Source organism: Physella acuta, unplaced genomic scaffold, assembly GCF_028476545.2.
Source record: "Physella acuta isolate Inbredline_101_S28 unplaced genomic scaffold, ASM2847654v3 ptg000555l, whole genome shotgun sequence".
Lineage (NCBI taxonomy): Eukaryota > Metazoa > Mollusca > Gastropoda > Physidae > Physella > Physella acuta.
This window is the reverse complement of record NW_026732074.1, coordinates 287,137-308,289: the sequence shown is the minus strand read 5'-3', so window position 1 is coordinate 308,289 and position 21,153 is coordinate 287,137. Positions and strand designations below refer to the sequence as shown.

The following is a 21,153-nucleotide window of genomic DNA, read 5'->3' as shown; positions in this document are numbered from 1 at the left end:
AATAGCCGTCACTAATTCGACCCGGCTCTACGATTGTAAACATTCGGGTGAACCACAGCTCACCAGACTAGTGTGGTGAGGGTGGTAGCGAAATGGTCTTTGTGCATGCCTGTACTGTAGAGCCAGAGAGAGGGGGCGGGAGGAGGGTTAGATAGTCGGCTTGCATCGTCTTGTCGGTGAAGAGAATTATATAGATAGATACCTACCTAATCCAAGTTTATGCTGCGATATTTTTTTTTTAATTGATTGAACTGAAATTTAACACAGTGGTAGATTTTGGATCACATGGCAGGAAAGTCTAATTTTTAATCAAATTAGCTAATTAAAAGCTTTGTTTAGATAGACAATTTAACTTAAAAACTGCATAATTCAATAATAAAAGGGGAAATAACAAGATAAAATACTAGTGATCGTTTGATCAAAGGGCCGTCGAGAGTGAAGCCTTTGCTCGGTTAAAAGAATAAAAACATTACAATGACAAGCTTTCATAAATGCACTATAAAGAATAAATTTTTATTTAAATTAATAATTCAATACTATTTGTATAAATATTTTTAAAAGCGCGGTTTAGTATATTACGTATTGAATAGCGTTACTAAAATCTTATGGGCGACTGACTTTATTTCAAGAGGTTTATTTAACTCAAGGTTCATTGATCTATGCTGTACAGTTAGAAGCCATATTTCCGCCATTTTGAATTGATCATATTCAATTTTCTCTAGAGGACAAGTGTCCTAAACCCTACAATGATGTCTATTCATTTGTTTCGTTAATTAGTATAACTTTCTCATTCACGTTCAGAATTAATTCAAACTAGAACTAAGCCAATGTATTCATCCTCTTCACAAACACCAACACTCGCTTGAAAACACACAGGACAAGAAATATTATATGAAATGTAAATTAATTATTCTGAATATTTTTTTTATTTAAACAAAAAATAAAGTGCGTTAATCAATGTTGATGACTTGTTAATTTGGGGGATATTTGTTGTGATCCAACATAAGCAGAATAGTACAATCTTAATTCTGAAACACGAAAACTACCTCTACATGAAATTATCAGATGTTTCGTAACTTCTTTTTTTCTGTTTGTTTTTTTTTAATTTTATTTATACCTATTTATTGTCTAATTAATATCAGTTACGTACATATGCTGTTTATATCCTAAAAGTATTTTTATTTGATAAGGCTGAAGAATAGTTTGCAAACACATTGACGAATAGTGGACTTTTATCGCAGATTAATCGGAATAAATCAAACGTCTACAAATGGAATATCCAAAGCAGCGATAGTGTATAATTTAAATTTTAAAAAAAATAAAACCTTTTTTTTCAACATATTTCTGTATAGAGCCTATTTCAAAGAAATTAAAATATTATCAATGAATAAAATGTGTAAGCTTGATAGATTTTAGAAAAAAAATTAAGAACTTTAGGTGATCTATCCTTTTTATTATTCTATGTATATTCTTTTGAGTAAATATAGTTAGCAAACTATAAAATATAAGTATGCTGTATATTTATTCATCGAGATAATTCATTTGATTTTCGCATATATAGAGTGTAGGGCAAATTTTTGTAGTCTAGCAAAAATCAAAGGGGTTTTTTAGAGTTCTTTCCCTTCTCCAAATATTTTTCTCTCGTATTTCGAGTATAGAGGACGTAATGTAATCGTGCAAGAAATCGAAATCGAGATTTGAAGATTTTTTCAAAACTCGACTTTTTACACCTCCCTGAGTCGAAATAACTGAATTTGGCAGTTTCATCCGTGTCACTGTGCGTATGTGTAAACGTTTAATGAAATCGCTCGATAGGTCGAATCTAAAGAATTGTTTTTTGAATTTTTTAAATGCAAATAGCGTTAGTTATTTGTGTACTACTTGAACAAAAATAGACTGCTGTAGCGTGAATAAATTTAAACGCCCCGCGGGAACTCAAGTGGTTCACTTTGCATAAAAACTAAGTTAGGTCAATGACCTGTTGGGTTTCTCCTGGGAATTCGTTGTCAGCATAATAGACCATTCGTCTTTGGCAATGTTAATATTTTATTCTCTAACAATAAAGTGTGCTGTCAATGTCTTCAATGTCTAGAATTGTAAAGCACATCATTTTATTGTCTGGAATTGTAAAGCACATCATCACATCGTCTAGAATTGTAAAGCACATCATTTTATCGTCTAGAATTGTAAAGCACAATATCTTGCTCTTGAGTGTTTTGTTTCTCACTGTATTTTCATTCAATTCTCTTTAAACAAATTGTCGATTTTTTTACAAGCTTTTATTTAACTTCCTAATACACTACTATTTAAATACTACTATTTCAATAACATCACCATTGTTAAAGACGGATTAAATCTTTAAAAAAATGTTTGCTGTCTTGATAAAATAAAAGGTATGTGATCATATAAACATGATTAGATTCTTAAGATCCCTTTTGTGTCTATTTGATTAAATAGCTATTAAAAAGATTTTTTTTTCAAATTTGCAAAACGTACAAAAAGTAAACAAAGTCTCAAATTTAAAACAATATTTTATGAATTTATAATTTTCTCTACATAAATAATTATTATACTCATAAATTTATGACAATTTTTCTGCTTTAATTATCATGCTTTAAAGTGTATGTCCACGCAGAATAAACATGTGCAAAATTATGTTTATCGTCGATGTCTAGAAAATTAAGCGGGTTCCTGAGACAGACACCATTGTTTACAACAGAGATTTGGGAGTTATCCTCAGAAAAGTCTTCCTAAAGTTTGAGCTGAACTTGAAATAGATGAAAAAACTGAGAGCGCCGTTAACGTTAGAGACGGCAATCAGCGTGCTGGACATGGACTCTAAGATACTCCTGTACCTGCCCGAGTACAGCTCAGGTAAGACGAACCTGACCAGGACGAAGATCATCTGTGGGATGCCAGTTGGCACATACAGACATGCCAGCATCAGGACCATCTTGACCACACGTCTCTCTTTCCTGGACATCAGCTGACCTTGAGGTTTGGTGTCCCCCGCAGAAAGGTCACCGAACTCTCTGGAACTGTCTCGGATTTGAGAAGACTTTCGAAGACCATCGTACATGAGAACAGCGCAGACAAAAACACAGATTTGACACGAAAAAGACAGGGCAAATCCAAAGACGTAGTCATTGTACTTGTTGAGAATTTCAAATTCTTCGGAAACTTCTAGATCTAGGACAGTAGAGTTGGTGCCTGGGTCAAACACTGGAACAGCTCGTTCAGTCGCCAACAGAGGTATGTAGTTCAATAGAATAAATGCAGCAAAGCTCAGGAGAAGGATTTGTGTTTTTCTGGCCGATGAGGTCGTGTTGAAAAGAAAAGGCATTGTAACACAGAGACATCGCTCGATGGAGATGAAGACTGTGATGATAGAACACAAGTCTGCGAACATGCAGCGTACAATGAGCAGGGTCAACATGAGCAGGTTGTAGGTGACCTCGGTCTCTAGTCCCAGGACGTTACACAGCACAACTGTCGTGAAACCAAAGCAAGCCAAGCTGGAGAGTAGATCAGTTGTGGACAAGGAGAAGAGCGTCAGGTGGATTCGATCCTGCAGCCCCTGACGTGCGAAGGTCACACAGTTGACCAAGTTACCCACCACGCCGAGTGTAGACAGAAGAAACATGAACAACAACAGAATCGTGTAGTCAAATTCAAACACTATTTCATCGGAAACTGGCTCTAAAGACTCAAGTCCTTCTCGATAGCCTGAACTCAAATTCATTATAAAGATTTTTTTTTTCATTTTTTTCTTTCTGTTGATTTTTTAAAAATATTTTACAACGAATTAAAATAAGACATTATTAATTGAAAATAAGTTTTGTATTTTATTCCATTATTCCCAGAAAAAGAAACTCACACAATATATACAGATGTAAAGCATAATATATGCATAATATTAAAACAAGTATTTGGAAAAATAATTTAAATTGAATTTTCCCAATACAGAACAAACCAGAAGACAGGTTGTTCGTCTCGATCGATTTTCAATCGATAACTAATCAGTCAGCCTACACTTAGACTCTAGTTACAACTCATGACTAGCTACAGCACATGATATCCTGCGCTGAACAGTCTAAGGAAAATATTTTTACTACGTCTTTTAAATATAGTAAACTTTTTACCGTTGTTTTTTTTTTTTATAAATAAGGCCAGTTTCTATCAGTAATCATGATTATTTAAGTTTTTCTAGATTCAAACAAATAGTTCTAAGCTTAATTTTAACTCCGTAGGCATAAATATAAACTTATTAAAATTTGAAATCTTTTTTAAAACCAAATTTCAATATCTCGATAATTATAGATATTAAAATTTAGTTGTATTTTACTGTATTTTCGATTAATTAATATACACCTATTACTTTTTAGATAATATATGGAATCAACTAGAATCGTATTAAAAAGCAAACTTAAAATTATTAAATATTTTCTAACTCAGCGTGAATTCTATCATTGTAGTTAATTTTGAAAAAAAAAAAGATAAAATCAATACTAATTGAACCCAGTGCTCCTATTATTGATTTCTTAAATTACAGTTTTTCTTAACGAGTCGCGCATTATGACGTTACATCATCATTTCGAACAGATAATATGTGTTTAATAGAAATCTACAACGAGAAAATAATTCTACGGTAGTTACCGTATTTAATTTTAATTTACGTTTTAAAAATTGTATCAGCCTGATTTAGATATAATTTTTTTCAGGCACTTTGGTATCAAGTAATATAAAGCTAATGCAATGTACCGCAATAATGCAATTGTTTGACTTTGGACATTGGGGTAAAAATTAATCTAACTTATCTTTGTTTTGTTTTTTTAAGTTTTCTATTTAACTTGATTAATTTTTTAAAGGAAATACGGAAACCTTCAAAATAATTAAATTCTTAATTTCCAAACCGTGACAATAAGAGGCACCAAATATTTTAAAGCATTGGCTGTCTGCAACAATCAAATTTAAAGTGCACTTTTTACGAAATATTAAGAAAATAATATTTCAATTATAAAAGAAGAAACATATTTACAATAATAGAATATGTATAGAAACAGAATTAAGGACATTCGGTGTGAGGTTTCTGGTTTTGCAGTAACTCAGTTTTAAATACTTTTGTTCTATCTTCTATATTCGTTTGGTGTTTTTTTGGAAAATATTTCTTCACTGTGAAATATAGTTGGTAATTACTTTTACAAAAACGCAGATAAACATCACAAGGTGAAAAAAAAACAAGCTAATGAGCTGAGATTGATCAATCGAGAGGGAGATGTGAGATGCTGGAAAAACATGTCGAGATGTGAAGAGTATATCAGCAAGTTTGTTTGTTTGTTTGTGAAGCGAGCTAGTAAAAATGGATACACAGAGAACAGTGTTAAAATGTTTGATTAAACTGGTGGAGTTTCAAAAAACAATTAAAGATATACAAAAGTCATGTCTTGAGCAATTTTTTTATTGAATGTGCTTTAAAAGTGAAAAACACAATGTATGATGTACGGTAGTATTTAATTTAAATTTCATAGTGATAGAGATTCAGTATCTTTTAAAAATAATGATTTAACCTTTATATTAATATTTCATTTTATAGATATTTTACGGTAATTAAATCACTGTAAAATCCTTATGTTTCAAATTAATATTTTGATAAGAACACAATTACTTTAAAATACGCTGCTAACAAGAGCTGTTCATGTATCTCTGTTTGGAGCTAGTCTTGATGTTATCATCCAGGTCACGTCTCCAGGTCTTGCTTGGTCGGCCTCTTTTCCCTTAGCCCTGTGGATTCCAGGTGAGGGCCTGACTTGTTATGCTGGATACAGGCTTCCTTGAGTGTGTGACCAATCCATTTTCATTTCTTCTGGAGGATCTCAACTTCAGCTGGTAGTTGATTTGTCCGTTGCCATAGTACCTCATTTCTGAAAACATTATTTAGCTGGTTGAAGACTGCTCTTGCCTTGTCCGTACTTATTTTCATGTCTGCTTCTGTCCCGCCCTGATTATCAACAATACTTCCAAGGTAGGTGAATCTATCCACTTCTTCTAGGGCTTCTTTTTTCAATGTTATAGAGCTGCTTTTTTATGCATGGACTTTGAGAACTTTACTTTTCCTTCAGTAAATGTTCAGGCCCAGGCATGTAGAAAACTTGGGCCAGGTCGTCAGCAAAGTCCAGGTCATCCTTTACTCTGTTGACAGTGTATCCAGCAACTGTAGTTATATTTGTCCCCAGCTGTGGTTATATTTATCCCAGCTGTGGTTATAAATATCATATGTGTGTGTGTGTGTGAGTGTGTGTGTGTGTGTGCGTGCGTAATTTAGCTTTATATCATATATTATGTTAAAGTAAAACAGTGAAGGTCGGTAATTTTCTACGTATTATAATAAACCATAAGAGGTTTCGATCCACGTCCCATCTAATAATTTATTCAAGCCTACAACACGATATCACGGAGTGATATGTAGTTTCCATTGGTGTGGCCCGCATTAGTCAGTTATCGCTGGCATGTTGGGAGGTGCATTGATCTTTGTCTACCCCACATGTGTGAGGTGGGTGTGGGGAGAGGGGTCATAAGGAGTGGATAAAGAGAAGGGAGGGTGTAAGGAGGGAGATGGTATACAGGAGAGGTGTGGTAAGATGGGTAGAGAGGGGAGGATAAGGAGGGAAAGGTAAGTAAGGATACAGAGAGGGGAAGGTAAAGATGCAAAGGGTGGTTAGAGAGAGAAAAGTATACTTTTAAAGTGAATACGGAGACAAAAAGGGTGTGTACGTGTATGGAGGTGAAGAGGTGTGGTATAGTAAAACGAGGGGTGGGTAAAGCGAGAGAGAGGGGTTGTGTAAGGAGGAAGGGTGATCGATAATGAAAGTCTGGGTACCGCTGCCCTGAAATATCGATCTAGTGGTCTCCGCCGTCAGGATTAGGACTTCATATTGTAAACAATCTGCCGACAGATCTCGCTATGTATTGTCATGGTATGCTGATCTGAAGTGAAGATTGGCCAATGTTTTATTGTAAGCTGATGAATGGTTGGGCCAATAGAGTGTTAATATAACATCTCGAGGCTTAGAGTAATCTTAACGGAGGTCTATACACAGCCGTGAACATTGAATATTTCAGCATGAGGTCAAGTAACTGGGAGATCTGTAAGGTTAATTAATTAAGGGTTTTGTGTCATGTCCAGTAACTGGGTTTCTGTGTCACGTCAAGTAATTGGAATTTATTTGTCACGTCAGTAACTGGGATTCTGTGTCACGTCGGTAACTGGGGTTCTGTGTCACGTCGGTAACTGGGGTTCTGTGTCACGTCGGTAACTGGGGTTATGTGTCACGTCGGTAACTGGGGTTATGTGTCACGTCGGTAACTGGGGTTATGTGTCACGTCGAGTAACAAGAGCAAAGCGGCACGTAGAGTATTTGTGGGTGGATGTCATGTCAAGGCTATAAAAGTGTCACGTCGAGCTACAAACGTGTCACGCCAGCCACAAAAGTGTCACGCTAAGCAACTGCAGTTAACTTTCAAGTCGAGTGTATATGGATCTATGTCTCTGAGGTCAGCGCCACATGAAGCAGACAATCCTAACAATGTCGTATAAATAGCGCTAAAATCCCTGCCACTACATACTAGCAGCATTGACCATCAACTCCTCTAAACATTTTCTCCTGAGCTGGTAGAAAGCTCTAGAAAAAATAAGCGTTCGTCCAACAGTACATGCCGTAGATTCTTGTTCCCGCATGCTTGTAGCTTTAAAATCTGACTTGATCTTCTCCAGAAATCAATCAATGAATTGCTGTTGGCAACCATTGAACGACAACACTTTGTGGTTATTTTTTCTTTATGTAATGGTGGGGTCGAGTGGGTGGTAACTTGAAAAGAGTTTGGCGTCCGTGTTCGAGTCTGTAAGTTTGTTCACCAGCACACCTCTAAAGGGTAGCTGACAAGTGGATGTGTGTGCTGCTGTGTATTTAGCTGATCACTAACTTCATCAGCTGTGGTCAGAGAAATTGTTCAACTCTTCTTCCTCTGCCCTCTAGTGTTTCATGCTCTACAAAACTATTATTACTAAAAGTTTACATATACTTAATCATAAAATGAATCATATACATACTTGAACATATGAACTTTCTCACATGTATACTTGAACATATGAACTTAAACACACATATATTTGATCACAAAAATGTATCACACGTGTACTATGTGTTTGAAACTTAGGGCCAACCTTATCTCAAACTGTATCAACCATCAAATATTCATTAGATCGCGTCAGCGTTATGATAAGCAAATATTTGCATTCTGTTTTCTTCCTAGCTTGCAATGAATAAAAAATGTGTCTATTGAGTACTTGGTTTTGTTTTCTCCCTTATTCCTTAAATAATAATTTTTTTAGTAGCTTTGTTGTTGCCATGTCGAAGAAAAGATTATCACAATGTTCCTGTTTTTATACAAGACGTACGTTTTTAAAAGTAAGCACGCAAACATATTTATCTTTCAGACTTAACTATTAAAATAATGATACTCACTGCTTTAGTGGTGAGGCAATTAATGTCTAGAGTATCCTACAACATCAATAGTACTAGAGTGGTGATCTGTTACATGTCTGTAGGACAACACTGGTGACAATATGACAATACTGGTGGCCATGTCTATAGGACAATCTCAGTGGTGACCTACAAGATGTCTATAGGACAATCTCAGTGGTGACCTACAAGATGTCTATAGGACAATCTCAGTGGTGACGTACAACAGGTCTATAGTTGCAGGTGATCACCTAGATATGCACACAAAAATAAAAACACTAAGGCCCCTTTAACCCGTGCTCCATCATTGTCAACCAATCTTCAGTGAGTTGGTTGCCTGGAGACAGTAAACAACCTATTGCAGCAGTTACTAGATTAGAGTTCAGGATTAGCTTACAACGACAAACAATACTTAACCACTCAAACATTCTAATGAGAATCAGTTTCAAATTTACACTGTTTAACATTTACATCTAATTCATTTAACACGTAAACTTAAAATCATGCTTCTTTTATTTATTTGTTACACTAGTTTGATACAATGTCAAATTAAATATGTATCTACACGCATATATGTTTTATATTCAACTGTACCCCTATTGTGGAATATAAATAAGCATGCATTTTGTACGTTTTGTTTCATACTACTATATCATGGCCTAGTTTATGTGTAACTCTATATTATAATACAACATAAAATTGTATCATAACCTAGCTTGTGTGTACATTTTAGTACATTATAATACAACATAAAATTGTATTATCGTCTATCTTATGTGCAGATTTTAGTCCATTATAATACAGCAGTAAATTGTATTATCGTCTATCTTATGTGCAGATTTTAGTCCATTATAATACAACAGTAAATTGTATCATGACCTAGCTTGTTTGAACATGTCAAGACGATTATAATCAAACAACACTGTCTGTTTTTCTCCAGAAATCCAAGAGCCTTTGAGAGCTTGGTGTTGTGAAAAAACACGGTTATATATTTGATCATTTTCATTGTTGTGGTCTATGTTGATTATGACGGAAACATGTGTCCGCTAAGATATTAACACATCACTAACTACAACATCAGAGTAGTACCCAACGTTACAGTATTAAAATAAAGTACATGTGCGTAGGGTAAAAATATATGTGTTAGAAAATATACTGGTTTGTCAAAAATTCTTCCCGAATTAATTAGTTTTTTCGTTGGTTCTTTAAGTTCAATAAAACTAAGAAACGTGTTCTAGACTCCAGTATTTAAAATATTTTTAAATATTTTTAAACAGCTGATTATAAACTTCTGCAGTCGTATATTTTAAGTTTTTTTTTTGGTTAAGTTTGTATTCAAAAAAATTTCCACACACTAAATTAAAGGGCGATAATTATTGTTTCGTCACCAACAAATTTACCACAATAGTTCCCCTTTCTTTTTTAAATCCTTCATCTAGGTGTAACAGCTAGACCAGAAAGAACGTTGTCACATTTTCTTGATCAAATGTCACATTTACTTGTTCAAATGTCACATCTACTTGTTCAATTAACTCGTTTAGACCGTTACATCAAATATTACAGAAAAGTTTGTTCACAAAAAACCTCTAAAATAAAAGTACTACAAGATAAACTTTCTATTGACCAAGACTTTAGGATAGTGTGTTTCATTTAAATAAAATATATTTTAAAGAAATAAACATATGTAGCTGCCACAAGTATATATTTAATCTACTTAAACAACTACTCGCTATGCGTCTACTGATCAATAGTTCCTGTGTTATGTTAAAACGGCGACGATGATTATAGATCATCATACACGTAAATCACCGTAAATCGCCGTAAGTCGCCGTAAATCGCCGTAAGATGTATTTAATTGCCACAATAGTTACGAAATTGCCGACAGAGTTACGACAACTTGGCTATTACTGTGCCCTATAATACAATGTTCGCCTATTTCACTTACTGTCCGATAAAAACAGAGCGTGATTTTAAAACTGTTTTACTTTTCAATTACAAACAATTTTTTAACAGCGGAGTTGACTCGATGTAGTAAATAAATGGCATAATACGTAAAATTATGGTTAATCTCTACTATTTGCTTATTGGTTTTTTCGAGAGAAACGTCGTCTAGGCAAAATATAACTACTAGTTCCTATAACATTAAATTACAACATTTTAGAAGTCATTGACAATCAACATTTACACAGCCACAAGATTTGTTGTATAAACACACTTTAATTATCCACTAATAGTGTACCATTATAGGCATCATTTGTTTTTAAACATTAGTCTTTTATATTTATATATTAAAAAGTTAAAATACACTTTAAAGACTGGTCATCTTTATGACTAAAGCCAAATTATAAAGTGAATGCAATAGTTTTCTAAACTTTGAGAACAAAGATTCATGATCGTGATTGATGTTTTAGATTGTTGTCTAAACCCCGACGTGAGAAACGGCTCCACTGCCCGGCTGTTCTAGACTGGTGTTGAAGTGACGACATCGAACGGCTCCAGATCTGTTTTAGATAACTGTTGAAGTGACGACATTGAACTTAGGAACGGCTCCAGATCTGTTTTAGATAACTGTTGAAGCACCGATATGGAACCCAGGAACGGCACGAGTTCTGGAAGTGTGACGCCATTGCTACCAGACGAGGCCCAGTTCTACATCAACATTTGGCTTGTCATCGTCGCCCGTACGTCACTCGCCGCCTTCGGTGTGGCCTCCAACATGGTTAACCTGACCGTCTTCCTGCGCCTGGGTCTGAAGGAACGGGTCAACCTGACCCTCTTCTGCCTCTCCGTCTGTGACGCGGCAACCTGTCTTTGCACGGCCGTCGTGGCAGCAAACTATGTCCTGGTGTTCCGGAACTTTCGAGAAGGTATCGACCCTTCCACCCTCGTCCTCTTCTTCTCCTGGTTTCGTTGCCTGTTCGCAGACGTGGCGACGTCATTGACGGTTTTCATCTCCATCGAGCGTTGCTTCTGCATCACCAGCCCTTTCGTCTTCAACGCCAAGTTCAGCGTTACAAAAACACGAACAGCTTTAGTACTGATAATTCTATTTATAGTCATCAACTACATTCCGCTGTACGGAAGTTTTAAACTCGAACAAACAATTGATATATCAAGTAATACAACCATAACAACTTTCGCCGTCACGGAGTTCTATTTAAAGATAACCATGTACAACGATTACGTATTGGGTATTTTCCTGGCTATAATTTGCCTCATCGCCGTCTTCGTGTGTGCGGTGCTTATGCAAATCGGTCTCAGAAAATCTTCAGAGTTTCGCAACAACGCTGTTAACGATTTCAAGATTTCGGCCTCCGAAGTTTCGGGAAAATCCAGAAAAAACGGGTATTCCAGACAAGATAGAAAAATAGTGCGAATGGTGTTAACATTAGCTTGTCTATATATGACGACAGCTTTGCCACAGATCGCGATTTCTTTGGCTAAAGTTATGTTCCCTGAATTATACAGCAGTGCCCTGATAAATATTTACTACACAGTAATGGGCGTGGGGCATATTTTTCTCATAGCCAACGGGTCGCTCACCATCTTCATTTATTACGCTTACAACTCCAGTTATAGAGGTGTGTTCAAGAACAAATTTTTCTGACTTACAACTCCAGTTATAGAGGTGTGTTCAAGAACAAATGTGTCTGACTTACAACTCCAGTTATAGAGGTGTGTTCAAGAACAAATGTGTCTGACTTACAACTCCAGTTATAGAGGTGTGTTCAAGAACAAATTTTTCTGACTTACAACTCCAGTTATAGAGGTGTGTTCAAGAACAAATGTGTCTGACTTACAACTCCAGTTATAGAGGTGTGTTCAAGAACAATTTTTTCTGACTTACAACTCCAGTTATAGAGGTGTGTTCAAGAACAAATGTGTCTGACTTACAACTCCAGTTATAGAGGTGTGTTCAAGAACAATTTTTTCTGACTTACAACTCCAGTTATAGAGGTGTGTTCAAGAACAAATGTGTCTGACTTACAACTCCAGTTATAGAGGTGTGTTCAAGAACAAATTTTTCTGACTTACAACTCCAGTTATAGAGGTGTGTTCAAGAACAAATGTGTCTGACTTACAACTCCAGTTATAGAGGTGTGTTCAAGAACAATTTTTTCTGACTTACAACTCCAGTTATAGAGGTGTGTTCAAGAACAAATGTGTCTGACTTACAACTCCAGTTATAGAGGTGTGTTCAAGAACAATTTTTTCTGACTTACAACTCCAGTTATAGAGGTGTGTTCAAGAACAAATGTGTCTGACTTACAACTCCAGTTATAGAGGTGTGTTCAAGAACAAATGTGTCTGACTTACAACTCCAGTTATAGAGGTGTGTTCAAGAACAAATGTGTCTGACTTACAACTCCAGTTATAGAGGTGTGTTCAAGAACAAATGTGTCTGACTTACAACTCCAGTTATAGAGGTGTGTTCAAGAACAAATGTGTCTGACTTACAACTCCAGTTATAGAGGTGTGTTCAAGAACAAATGTGTCTGACTTACAACTCCAGTTATAGAGGTGTGTTCAAGAACAAATGTGTCTGACTTACAACTCCAGTTATAGAGGTGTGTTCAAGAACAAATGTGTCTGACTTACAACTCCAGTTATAGAGGTGTGTTTAAGAACAAATGTGCCTGACTTACTTACAACTCCAGTTCTAGAGGTGTGTTCAAGAACAAATGTGCCTGACTTACTTACAACTCCAGTTCTAGAGGTGTGTTCAAGAACAAATGTGCCTTGTGCCCTAGTATAAATAAACTCGCCATCTGACAGTAATATATGCCTATAATGTTGTAGATAAATGTGAATCTATGCATCGCCAAGCCACGCAGGACATGGTTGGAGCAGGAGAGGGTTGTAGCAGGACATGGTTGGAGCAGGAGAGGGTTGTAGCAGGACATGGTTGGAGCAGGAGAGGGTTGTAGCAGGAGAGGGTTGGAGCAGGAGAGGGTTGGAGCAGGAGAGGGTTGGAGCAGGAGAGGGTTGGAGCAGGAGAGGGTTGTAGCAGGAGAGGGTTGGAGCAGGAGAGGGTTGTAGCAGGAGAGGGTTTTAGCAGGAGAGGGTTGTAGCAGGAGAGGGTTGGAGCAGGAGAGGGTTTTAGCAGGAGAGGGTTGTAGCAGGAGAGGGTTTTAGCAGGAGAGGGTTTTAGCAGGAGAGGGTTGGAGCAGGAGAGGGTTGGAGCAGGAGAGGGTTGTAGCAGGAGAGGGTTGGAGCAGGAGAGGGTTTTAGCAGGAGAGGGTTGTAGCAGGAGAGGGTTTTAGCAGGAGAGGGTTTTAGCAGGAGAGGGTTGGAGCAGGAGAGGGTTGGAGCAGGAGAGGGTTGTAGCAGGAGAGGGTTGGAGCATGAGAGGGTTGGAGCAGGAGAGGGTTGGAGCAGGAGAGGGTTTTAGCAGGAGAGGGTTGTAGCTTTTGGTGAGACGTTGGCCCCATGGGTTTTGGAATAAGCCACCAACGGACAAGGACATTACAAATTAATCATGAACAAGGTGGGGATGTAACATTAGAAAACCATGGTATTGACCATGTAGACAGATGTGTCAGTCTTGGAGGTGTGGTCAATGTGTTGGGAGAACAGACGAGGACGTCATAGGTAGAGTGGACTTGGCCCGACAGTCATTTGCTAGTCTTAGGGGAGGGAGGAGGGGACTGTAGGTCGTCAGGCATCTCAAAAGAAATTAGATTATGTATCTTTAACTCAAACATAAAAACAGTAGCCTACTGCTCTACGAGTCCGGTACATGGAAGAGAGGCGACAACGAAGATTCCAGACATTTGATGATGGAGGCTCTTGTGAGTAAGTTAAAAGTCAGGCAGGAAGTAAGTGATAAAAGGCGGTGTCAGTGGGAGATGTGTGAACCTGTAACAATAAGGGGCGGTGTCCGTGGGAGATCAAAGGGCGATGAATTGAGCACACGCTTGGGTTGGTCTCTGGCAATAGTCGCAGAGATCTACCAGGAAGACATGGCGCTGTAGCGTGCTGGAGGAAGCCGAAATGATAGGTAGAATTGGGCACATCTGAAAGTAGTGTCAGGAGAGAGTGGAACAATTTGCAAACCATTTGTTTGAGGGATTCAACTTTATTTATCTAACCCTGTCAGCCGACTAAATTCAATTTAATGTAATATGGTAATTAAAATAAGCCAGCTCATAGTTTTCTTAAACCTTTAATTAATCAATAAGTGCGATATAAAATACAGTTTCTTTTTTTTTTATTTAACAATATAAGGTAATACGTTCTGCTTTAAAGGCATATCCATAAAAAAAATTCATAAAAAAACGTTTTAATAACAAGCTTTTATGTAATACTGGACTAAAAAGTAGAAAATAAATTGTAGACTACTATTTAAATAACTATAAAGAAAAGCGTAGGTCACTTTAGTATCTATTGGATACCTTTACTAATGTTATAGTAGTCTATAATTTATTTTCTACTTTTTAGTCCGTTATTACATAAAAGCTTGTTATTAAAACGTTTTTTATGAATTTTTTCTCAGTACTTTACATGTTTTATTTACAATAGAGTTACATGACTAAAAACCATTGCGCGCCTACTGAACGTGATGGCGCAGCCATTGAACGTGATGGCGTAGCTATTGAACGTGATGACTCGTGTGGTGTGGTTGGATAGACATGCCTACTAATTCGGTCCAAATTTTAATTAATACATAAAAAATTAATTAGGCATCCAATTAAGTCAAATTTAATTTCAGATTGCATTGTCTTCATGTCTTGACCCACGTGTCAACTGTGAATCGTATCGGTCAAGTAGAAGTGACCGAATTTTCACTCCTGCGTTTCGATCTAGACTGACGACAGACAGACTGACGAGGAAGTGAGTTAAATAAAAGCTTGTAAGAATACATTTTATATTGATTGTGGCATATTGATCTTAGAGTAATACGATCTTCCCCGATACGATAAAACAATAGTAGACAGGCAACATGTACTTACTAGAAGAAACAATATGAAAGTTGGGGAGAAATGAGTTGGGAGTGGAGTGGGATAAATGTGTGGGTTGTTGACAGAGGGTTGGCAGAGTGGGGTGTGTAGGGGTGAGACAACAGGGATGTAAGGGAATTAGGAGAGGTGATTGTGTAATACATAAACTAATAAACAGAAGGTCAACTTTTTAAAGAGAGTTTTAGATACCTGTAGGCGATGTGGAAATATCAAGTAGGGACTGGAGAGAAAAAAGTGGAATAAAATCTTTCGTGTTCAAAATCATCATAGTTATATTTTAAATGTCGTTAGAATTGACATTTTTAAATAATATAATAGTAAAAGCAAAATGTCAATTACTGCTTTGGGGGTTTGAGACAAACCCACATACTGACAAGAAGAAACAGTGACAGACAAACAAACAGATCGACATACAGACACACGAACACACAGACATATACATTCAGATAGACAGACAAACACACAGACAGATACAAGGCTATCCAGATAGAATGACAATAAATTCTTTAACATTTAGAAATGTAACAATATAAAGCATAATTTTATAACATTTAAAAATGTAACAATATAAAGCGTAATTTTAGAAAATGAAAAGAGAGAGCACAAAAAAATATTTTTCGTTGCACCATTGTTTGTATTCAATCTTTATACTACTAAAACTCAAGTGTGTTTACATGTTTGAATATTTATTTGTTTGTTGTTTTTTTTTTTTGTCTGATTGGCTACTGGAGAGAATCTGCTCTATATGTAAAGCTGTAAAATAGTATGTAGGTAGAGTACAATTTTTGTTTTCAGACAGACTGTTAATCACAAATTTATTTAAAGACGTTAATTAATGTATTGATTTATTCATTGGTAGATTAACCACATTAATTATAAAAGTTTCAAACAGTGGCTTTACTTTGACTGAATAGTGACGTCACGTGATTTGTTTACTTTTTACATCAACAATGGCGGCTTCTATCGAAGAAGATTGTGTTCCCATTCCAATGTTTAACGCGTTCTCAAGCTAATTTTCTGTCGGCTATAACTTTAACAATACGTCCGTTTGCTGAATTTTTTTCGTTCCAACACTTCTATCAATTTTCAACTGTCTTTTTCATTTAGTTTTACAATAAATTTCTCTAGACCTACAGATCAGCTGTCGAAGGAAGAAAAAGTTATGAATCTAGATCTAGATCTAGGTCACTAGACTTTACGTACACTTTAGATCTAGACTTAAGGTAAATTATACATCTAGAATCTATTACAGACCTTCATTATTTTATATAAATCTTTGTTTGTTTAGCTATGCAATTGGCTAATTTAAGATAAAATTTAATTTGAAAGTTACTAGACAGTGAAGTAGGTATTGTAAGGGCTGTAGTAAATTCCAAGCTTACTGACCACTTACATTTTCGGCTTGTTATTGTTATTACACACTGGTATAGTTCATGTAAGGACGTGGTAATACACAGAAGTAGTTGGTGTAAGGACGTGGTAATACACACAGAAGTAGTTGATGTAATGGCGTGATAATACACACTGAAATAGGTGATGTAAGGGCGGGTAATACTTACAAAAATAATTGATGTAAGGACGTGGTAGTACACACAGAAGTAGTTGATGTAAGGACGAGGTAAGAAATACAGGTGATGTAAGGACGTGGTAATGCACACTGAAGTAGGTGATGTAAGGACGTGGTAATACACACAGAAGTATTTGATGTATGGGCTGTGGAGAGCTATTGAGTCTAGACTGACTGACCACTTACATTCACGTTTATAATTACACACTGAATTGGACGATGTAAGGGCTGTACACAAGTAGAGAGTTGATCGCCGAAGTGGGTACCACGTGATCAAAGTCGCAGCAAAACGTCCCGTCGATGTAGATGAGGAACTTGTCCTGCCTCACTAGGATGTGGTGGTTGACCGTTCGGTTGATGACGTATTTCCCTATGGTCAAGGTCTTAGGATGACCCCAGGTTCCATTAATTCTGGTGGCCATGTCAACGAATAAGTTTCCTTTAGAGTCAGGGCGAGTCCTGAGTAGCAGGTTGTAATTGCTCCAGTCGATGAAAAAATACAGTAGGATTCCAGCATTAGTGCTAAATTTGGCTGACAATTCAACCTAATTTAAAAAATAAAAATAAACATTATTTAAACACATCATATTTTAAAATATAAGGAATATTCATTTTATTTCAGTTATGTGAATTACTTTCAAAGTTTCTTATAGATTCACCGATAATGACAACGTAAGAATGTTTCATGTTCTACCTAGTCGTTTGTTATGACTATCATTGTTTTACTCTCTGAATTTAAATATTTTCATTTCGTTTACATTTCATCATCGAATTCACAAATATCTGTGTAAGAATATTTTAAAATCAATGGGATATTGCTACTCGCCATTAAAATTACCAAATAGCTCAAATTTGTTTAGGCTAATTACAATAATAGACCGAGATGGATACAAAAAATTCCTCTAATTATGTAAACGATGAACATTGCTACTCAGACGATTAAATTTGTATTCCTGACATTTCTAAAGAACCTGTATATATATATATATATATATATATATATATATATATATATATATATATATATATATATATATATATATATATATATATATTATATAGCATTATACGTACCAGAGAGCCAACTGTTAAACCTTTTAATCCAATCGTTGCTGTTGACGAAATCTTCTCCAGTATCTTAGTTCTTGGCATCCACACACAACTAGAGCGACCAAAGACAATCCCAGTCACATCAGCACTATCACAAGGATAACAAGCCTGGTCAACTCCTCTGTAGCTGTAAGCCATCTTAGAGTTCTGGGATAAATATTTCCTGCCACAACTTAACACTGAGGAAACTTTTTCTGTTGTATTGGGCAGACATCCAACCAAGTGTAGACCAGGCAATTCTTGTAACTTTGTGTTACATTGTGTTACAACTTTCGTGGGGTCGCATGGTTTAATGTTGACAACCCCGAATGATATTGCTATAACTGTAAGCAAATAAAACACTATCACTAGCATTGGTGCTGAGTTTATGGACATCTGTACATGAAGCTACCGAGTTCAACGAAGAAATGTACAAACTATAATTGACTGATCGATTTCTTTTTTTATCTGAAAGTAAAATTAATTTTGTTATAGTTTAATTGTGAGGTGTCGACTTAATAAAATCAATAAATTGCTCAGCTGTGTCAATCTCTTAGAATTGAAGGAAATACCCAAAAATCGATGAGCAATTTAATAATCCATTGTTTTTTCTTGCAGTATTTAAACGATACTTTTATTTCAAAACAAGATCAATACTAAAAGAGTTGTATTTCAAAAGTTAGTTGAACCTCTGGTATTAGCAAGTTTTACACTAGGACTCAATGGGTGCTCAGGACGTTTGAGTGGTCGAGTGTTAGGTTCATACCGAGGGTAGTGTTAGGGACATTAATCATGAGGAGTTAGGGACATTGAGAGGGTAGGGTTGAGATATTGGAAGTGTAAGGCTGGGATATTGAGATTGTAGGGTTGAGATATTGAGATAGTAGGGTTGAGATATTGGAAGTGTAGGGCTGGGGTATTGAGTGTCTATGGTTGAGATATTGGGAAGGTAGGGTTGGGATGTTCTTCCTTTTTGTTCTTTTTTAATTTGTTCGATGTGTTGTTTTGTTGTATTTGTTTTAGGGTGTTGCATGGATGGAGATGTGTTTGGCAAATTTAACTTATCAAACGAATTGTTTTTTAATAAAGTTTATTGATCTTTACACTGTTTTACAAGAGATCACAGATGTAGATAGTAGTGAACGCTAAAACGGAGTTATAAACAACACAGTTATTATGTTGAACGTATTAAATAAAGATAAAAACAATATTCACTAAAAAGAAAGTTTAGAATAATCGTAGATTCCAGAAATATTTTTAAAAAAAGAACATTGAAAGTAAACAATAGTAACAAAGAAAATAGTTATACCTGATAATACACATTTAAGGAACACAATGAAAATTATCAGAAAAAAATATTTAAGGCATAGAAAGCTAAGTCTTCTCTAAATTTGTTTGCTTTATTTAAAAGAGAATATTCTCTTCAGTTTATGTTGTTTGAAAATTAGCGGAAAGAAAAGAGTACGAAACAATGACATTTTTTTTTTACGATAATTTTTAAAATCTTAAGCCATCTAACTGTAAGAGTATTTTCATTTAAAGAACGTGTAGTTTAAATATTTTTTGTAGCAACGTTTTCCTGAAGTTGGTGTTGTACTTGTAGTAAATGAAGATGGTCAGGGAACCATTAGCTGTACAACAGAGTGTCATTAATCCAGAGCTTATGGTGTAAACATTGACCAGTGGACCAACCATCAGGTCAGGGTACAACAACAGGGCGAAGGCCAGGGCTATTTGTGGCAAGGACGTCGGCACGTACAGACAGGCTAAAATAATCACCATTTTGATTATACGCCTCTCCTTGCCTGACATCAAGCCTAGATTACCCGTTGTTGACTTTTCACTGTCCGTATTGTCCGGTCTGCTTGATTTCACGTGCCCTACAGACTTGCGTACCAGCGAGGATTTCTGGAGACCTCTATGCATTAACACTGCGCATACGAACACGGATACTTGACAGAAAACTGCCAGCAAAATCCCAAGCAAGTAGTTGTTTAAATTCGCCATGATTAAAAAAAATTCCGTTATTTCATATGTGAAGATCGTTTTGTTGGTCTTTAAATCAGTTACTTCCTTCATCTTAACACTAATTAGAAAAGGAAAATAATTCATCAATATAAATATTATAATTGTCGCTATAGTAGTTTTAGTTTTTCTGGCGTTAAAATGAATGCTAAAGGTGAACGGAAGAGTGACACAAAAGCATCGCTCAATGGAAATAAAAGCTACAAGTAAAGAGGAGCAGTCGATAAAACAAGCTCGAATAATGTACAAAACTTCTAGCACAGTGTGTTGAGTTACTGTCTCGTCTATGTTATAAAATATGAACGTAAAATCAACAGATGTAGCGAGGGTGAATAAACAATAGCCGAAGTCGATGGCAGACAGAATGAAGAGCGTGAAGTTGACCCGCTCCTTCATACCGAGCGTGTAAAATATTCTCAGGTTGACGACGTTGGAGATGACCCCGAAGAGGGAGAGAACTGACCGGACAATGATGACCAGCCACAGGTTGATGTGGTACTGGACTTCTTCAGGTATCCAGATGAAGTCCTGGCTAGTCTGGGGGCTGTTGGTCACTTCCTCAGGTATCCAGGTCAAGCCTTGCCTAGTTTGGAGGCTGTTGGTCACTTCCATGCTGCCAAAGACCCGATGCTCAAGAGAAGAAGTTCAAACCTAAGCAAAACACGGTTTAAATTACACATTTTTGCTAAAATAAATTATTTGCTTGGTCTAAATTATTCACTGCCACACTCAGAGTTTCTTCTAGGCATCTCGTCGGGGTGGGGGTGCGGGCTGGGACCTCTGCATTAATTTCATTTCAAATGTTTTGCATTTGAATTTAATTATTTAAAATGTATTTAAAATAATGTACATATTTAGTTACAACTTTCCTGAAAGGTGATTATGAGGAAGTATCAAACTTACTTTCAAAATTCTGCGAGTTCAAACAATTAAATATATTTATTTACTTCAAAGAATGGTTAAGTGAAAACACATATTGTTGGCTTATACT

The 21,153-nt window shown here is 36.1% G+C and overlaps 3 protein-coding genes across 3 annotated transcripts; 1 reads left to right on the top strand and 2 right to left on the bottom strand.

Moving 5' to 3' along the window:
• Window positions 1–2,710: 2,710 nt before the first annotated feature.
• LOC131946357 (uncharacterized) lies at window positions 2,711–3,742 on the bottom strand. The gene has a single exon (XM_059307063.1). It carries the CDS (start codon window positions 3,740–3,742, stop codon window positions 2,711–2,713), a length of 1,032 nt encoding a protein of 343 aa, XP_059163046.1.
• A 7,361-nt stretch (window positions 3,743–11,103) lies between these two features.
• Window positions 11,104–12,126, top strand: LOC131946356 (uncharacterized). The gene has a single exon (XM_059307062.1). The coding sequence runs from the start codon at window positions 11,104–11,106 to the stop codon at window positions 12,124–12,126; it is 1,023 nt and encodes a 340-aa protein (XP_059163045.1).
• A 7,547-nt stretch (window positions 12,127–19,673) lies between these two features.
• Window positions 19,674–20,774, bottom strand: LOC131946355 (putative G-protein coupled receptor AH9.1). The gene has a single exon (XM_059307060.1). It carries the CDS (start codon window positions 20,772–20,774, stop codon window positions 19,674–19,676), a length of 1,101 nt encoding a protein of 366 aa, XP_059163043.1.
• Window positions 20,775–21,153: the final 379 nt, after the last annotated feature.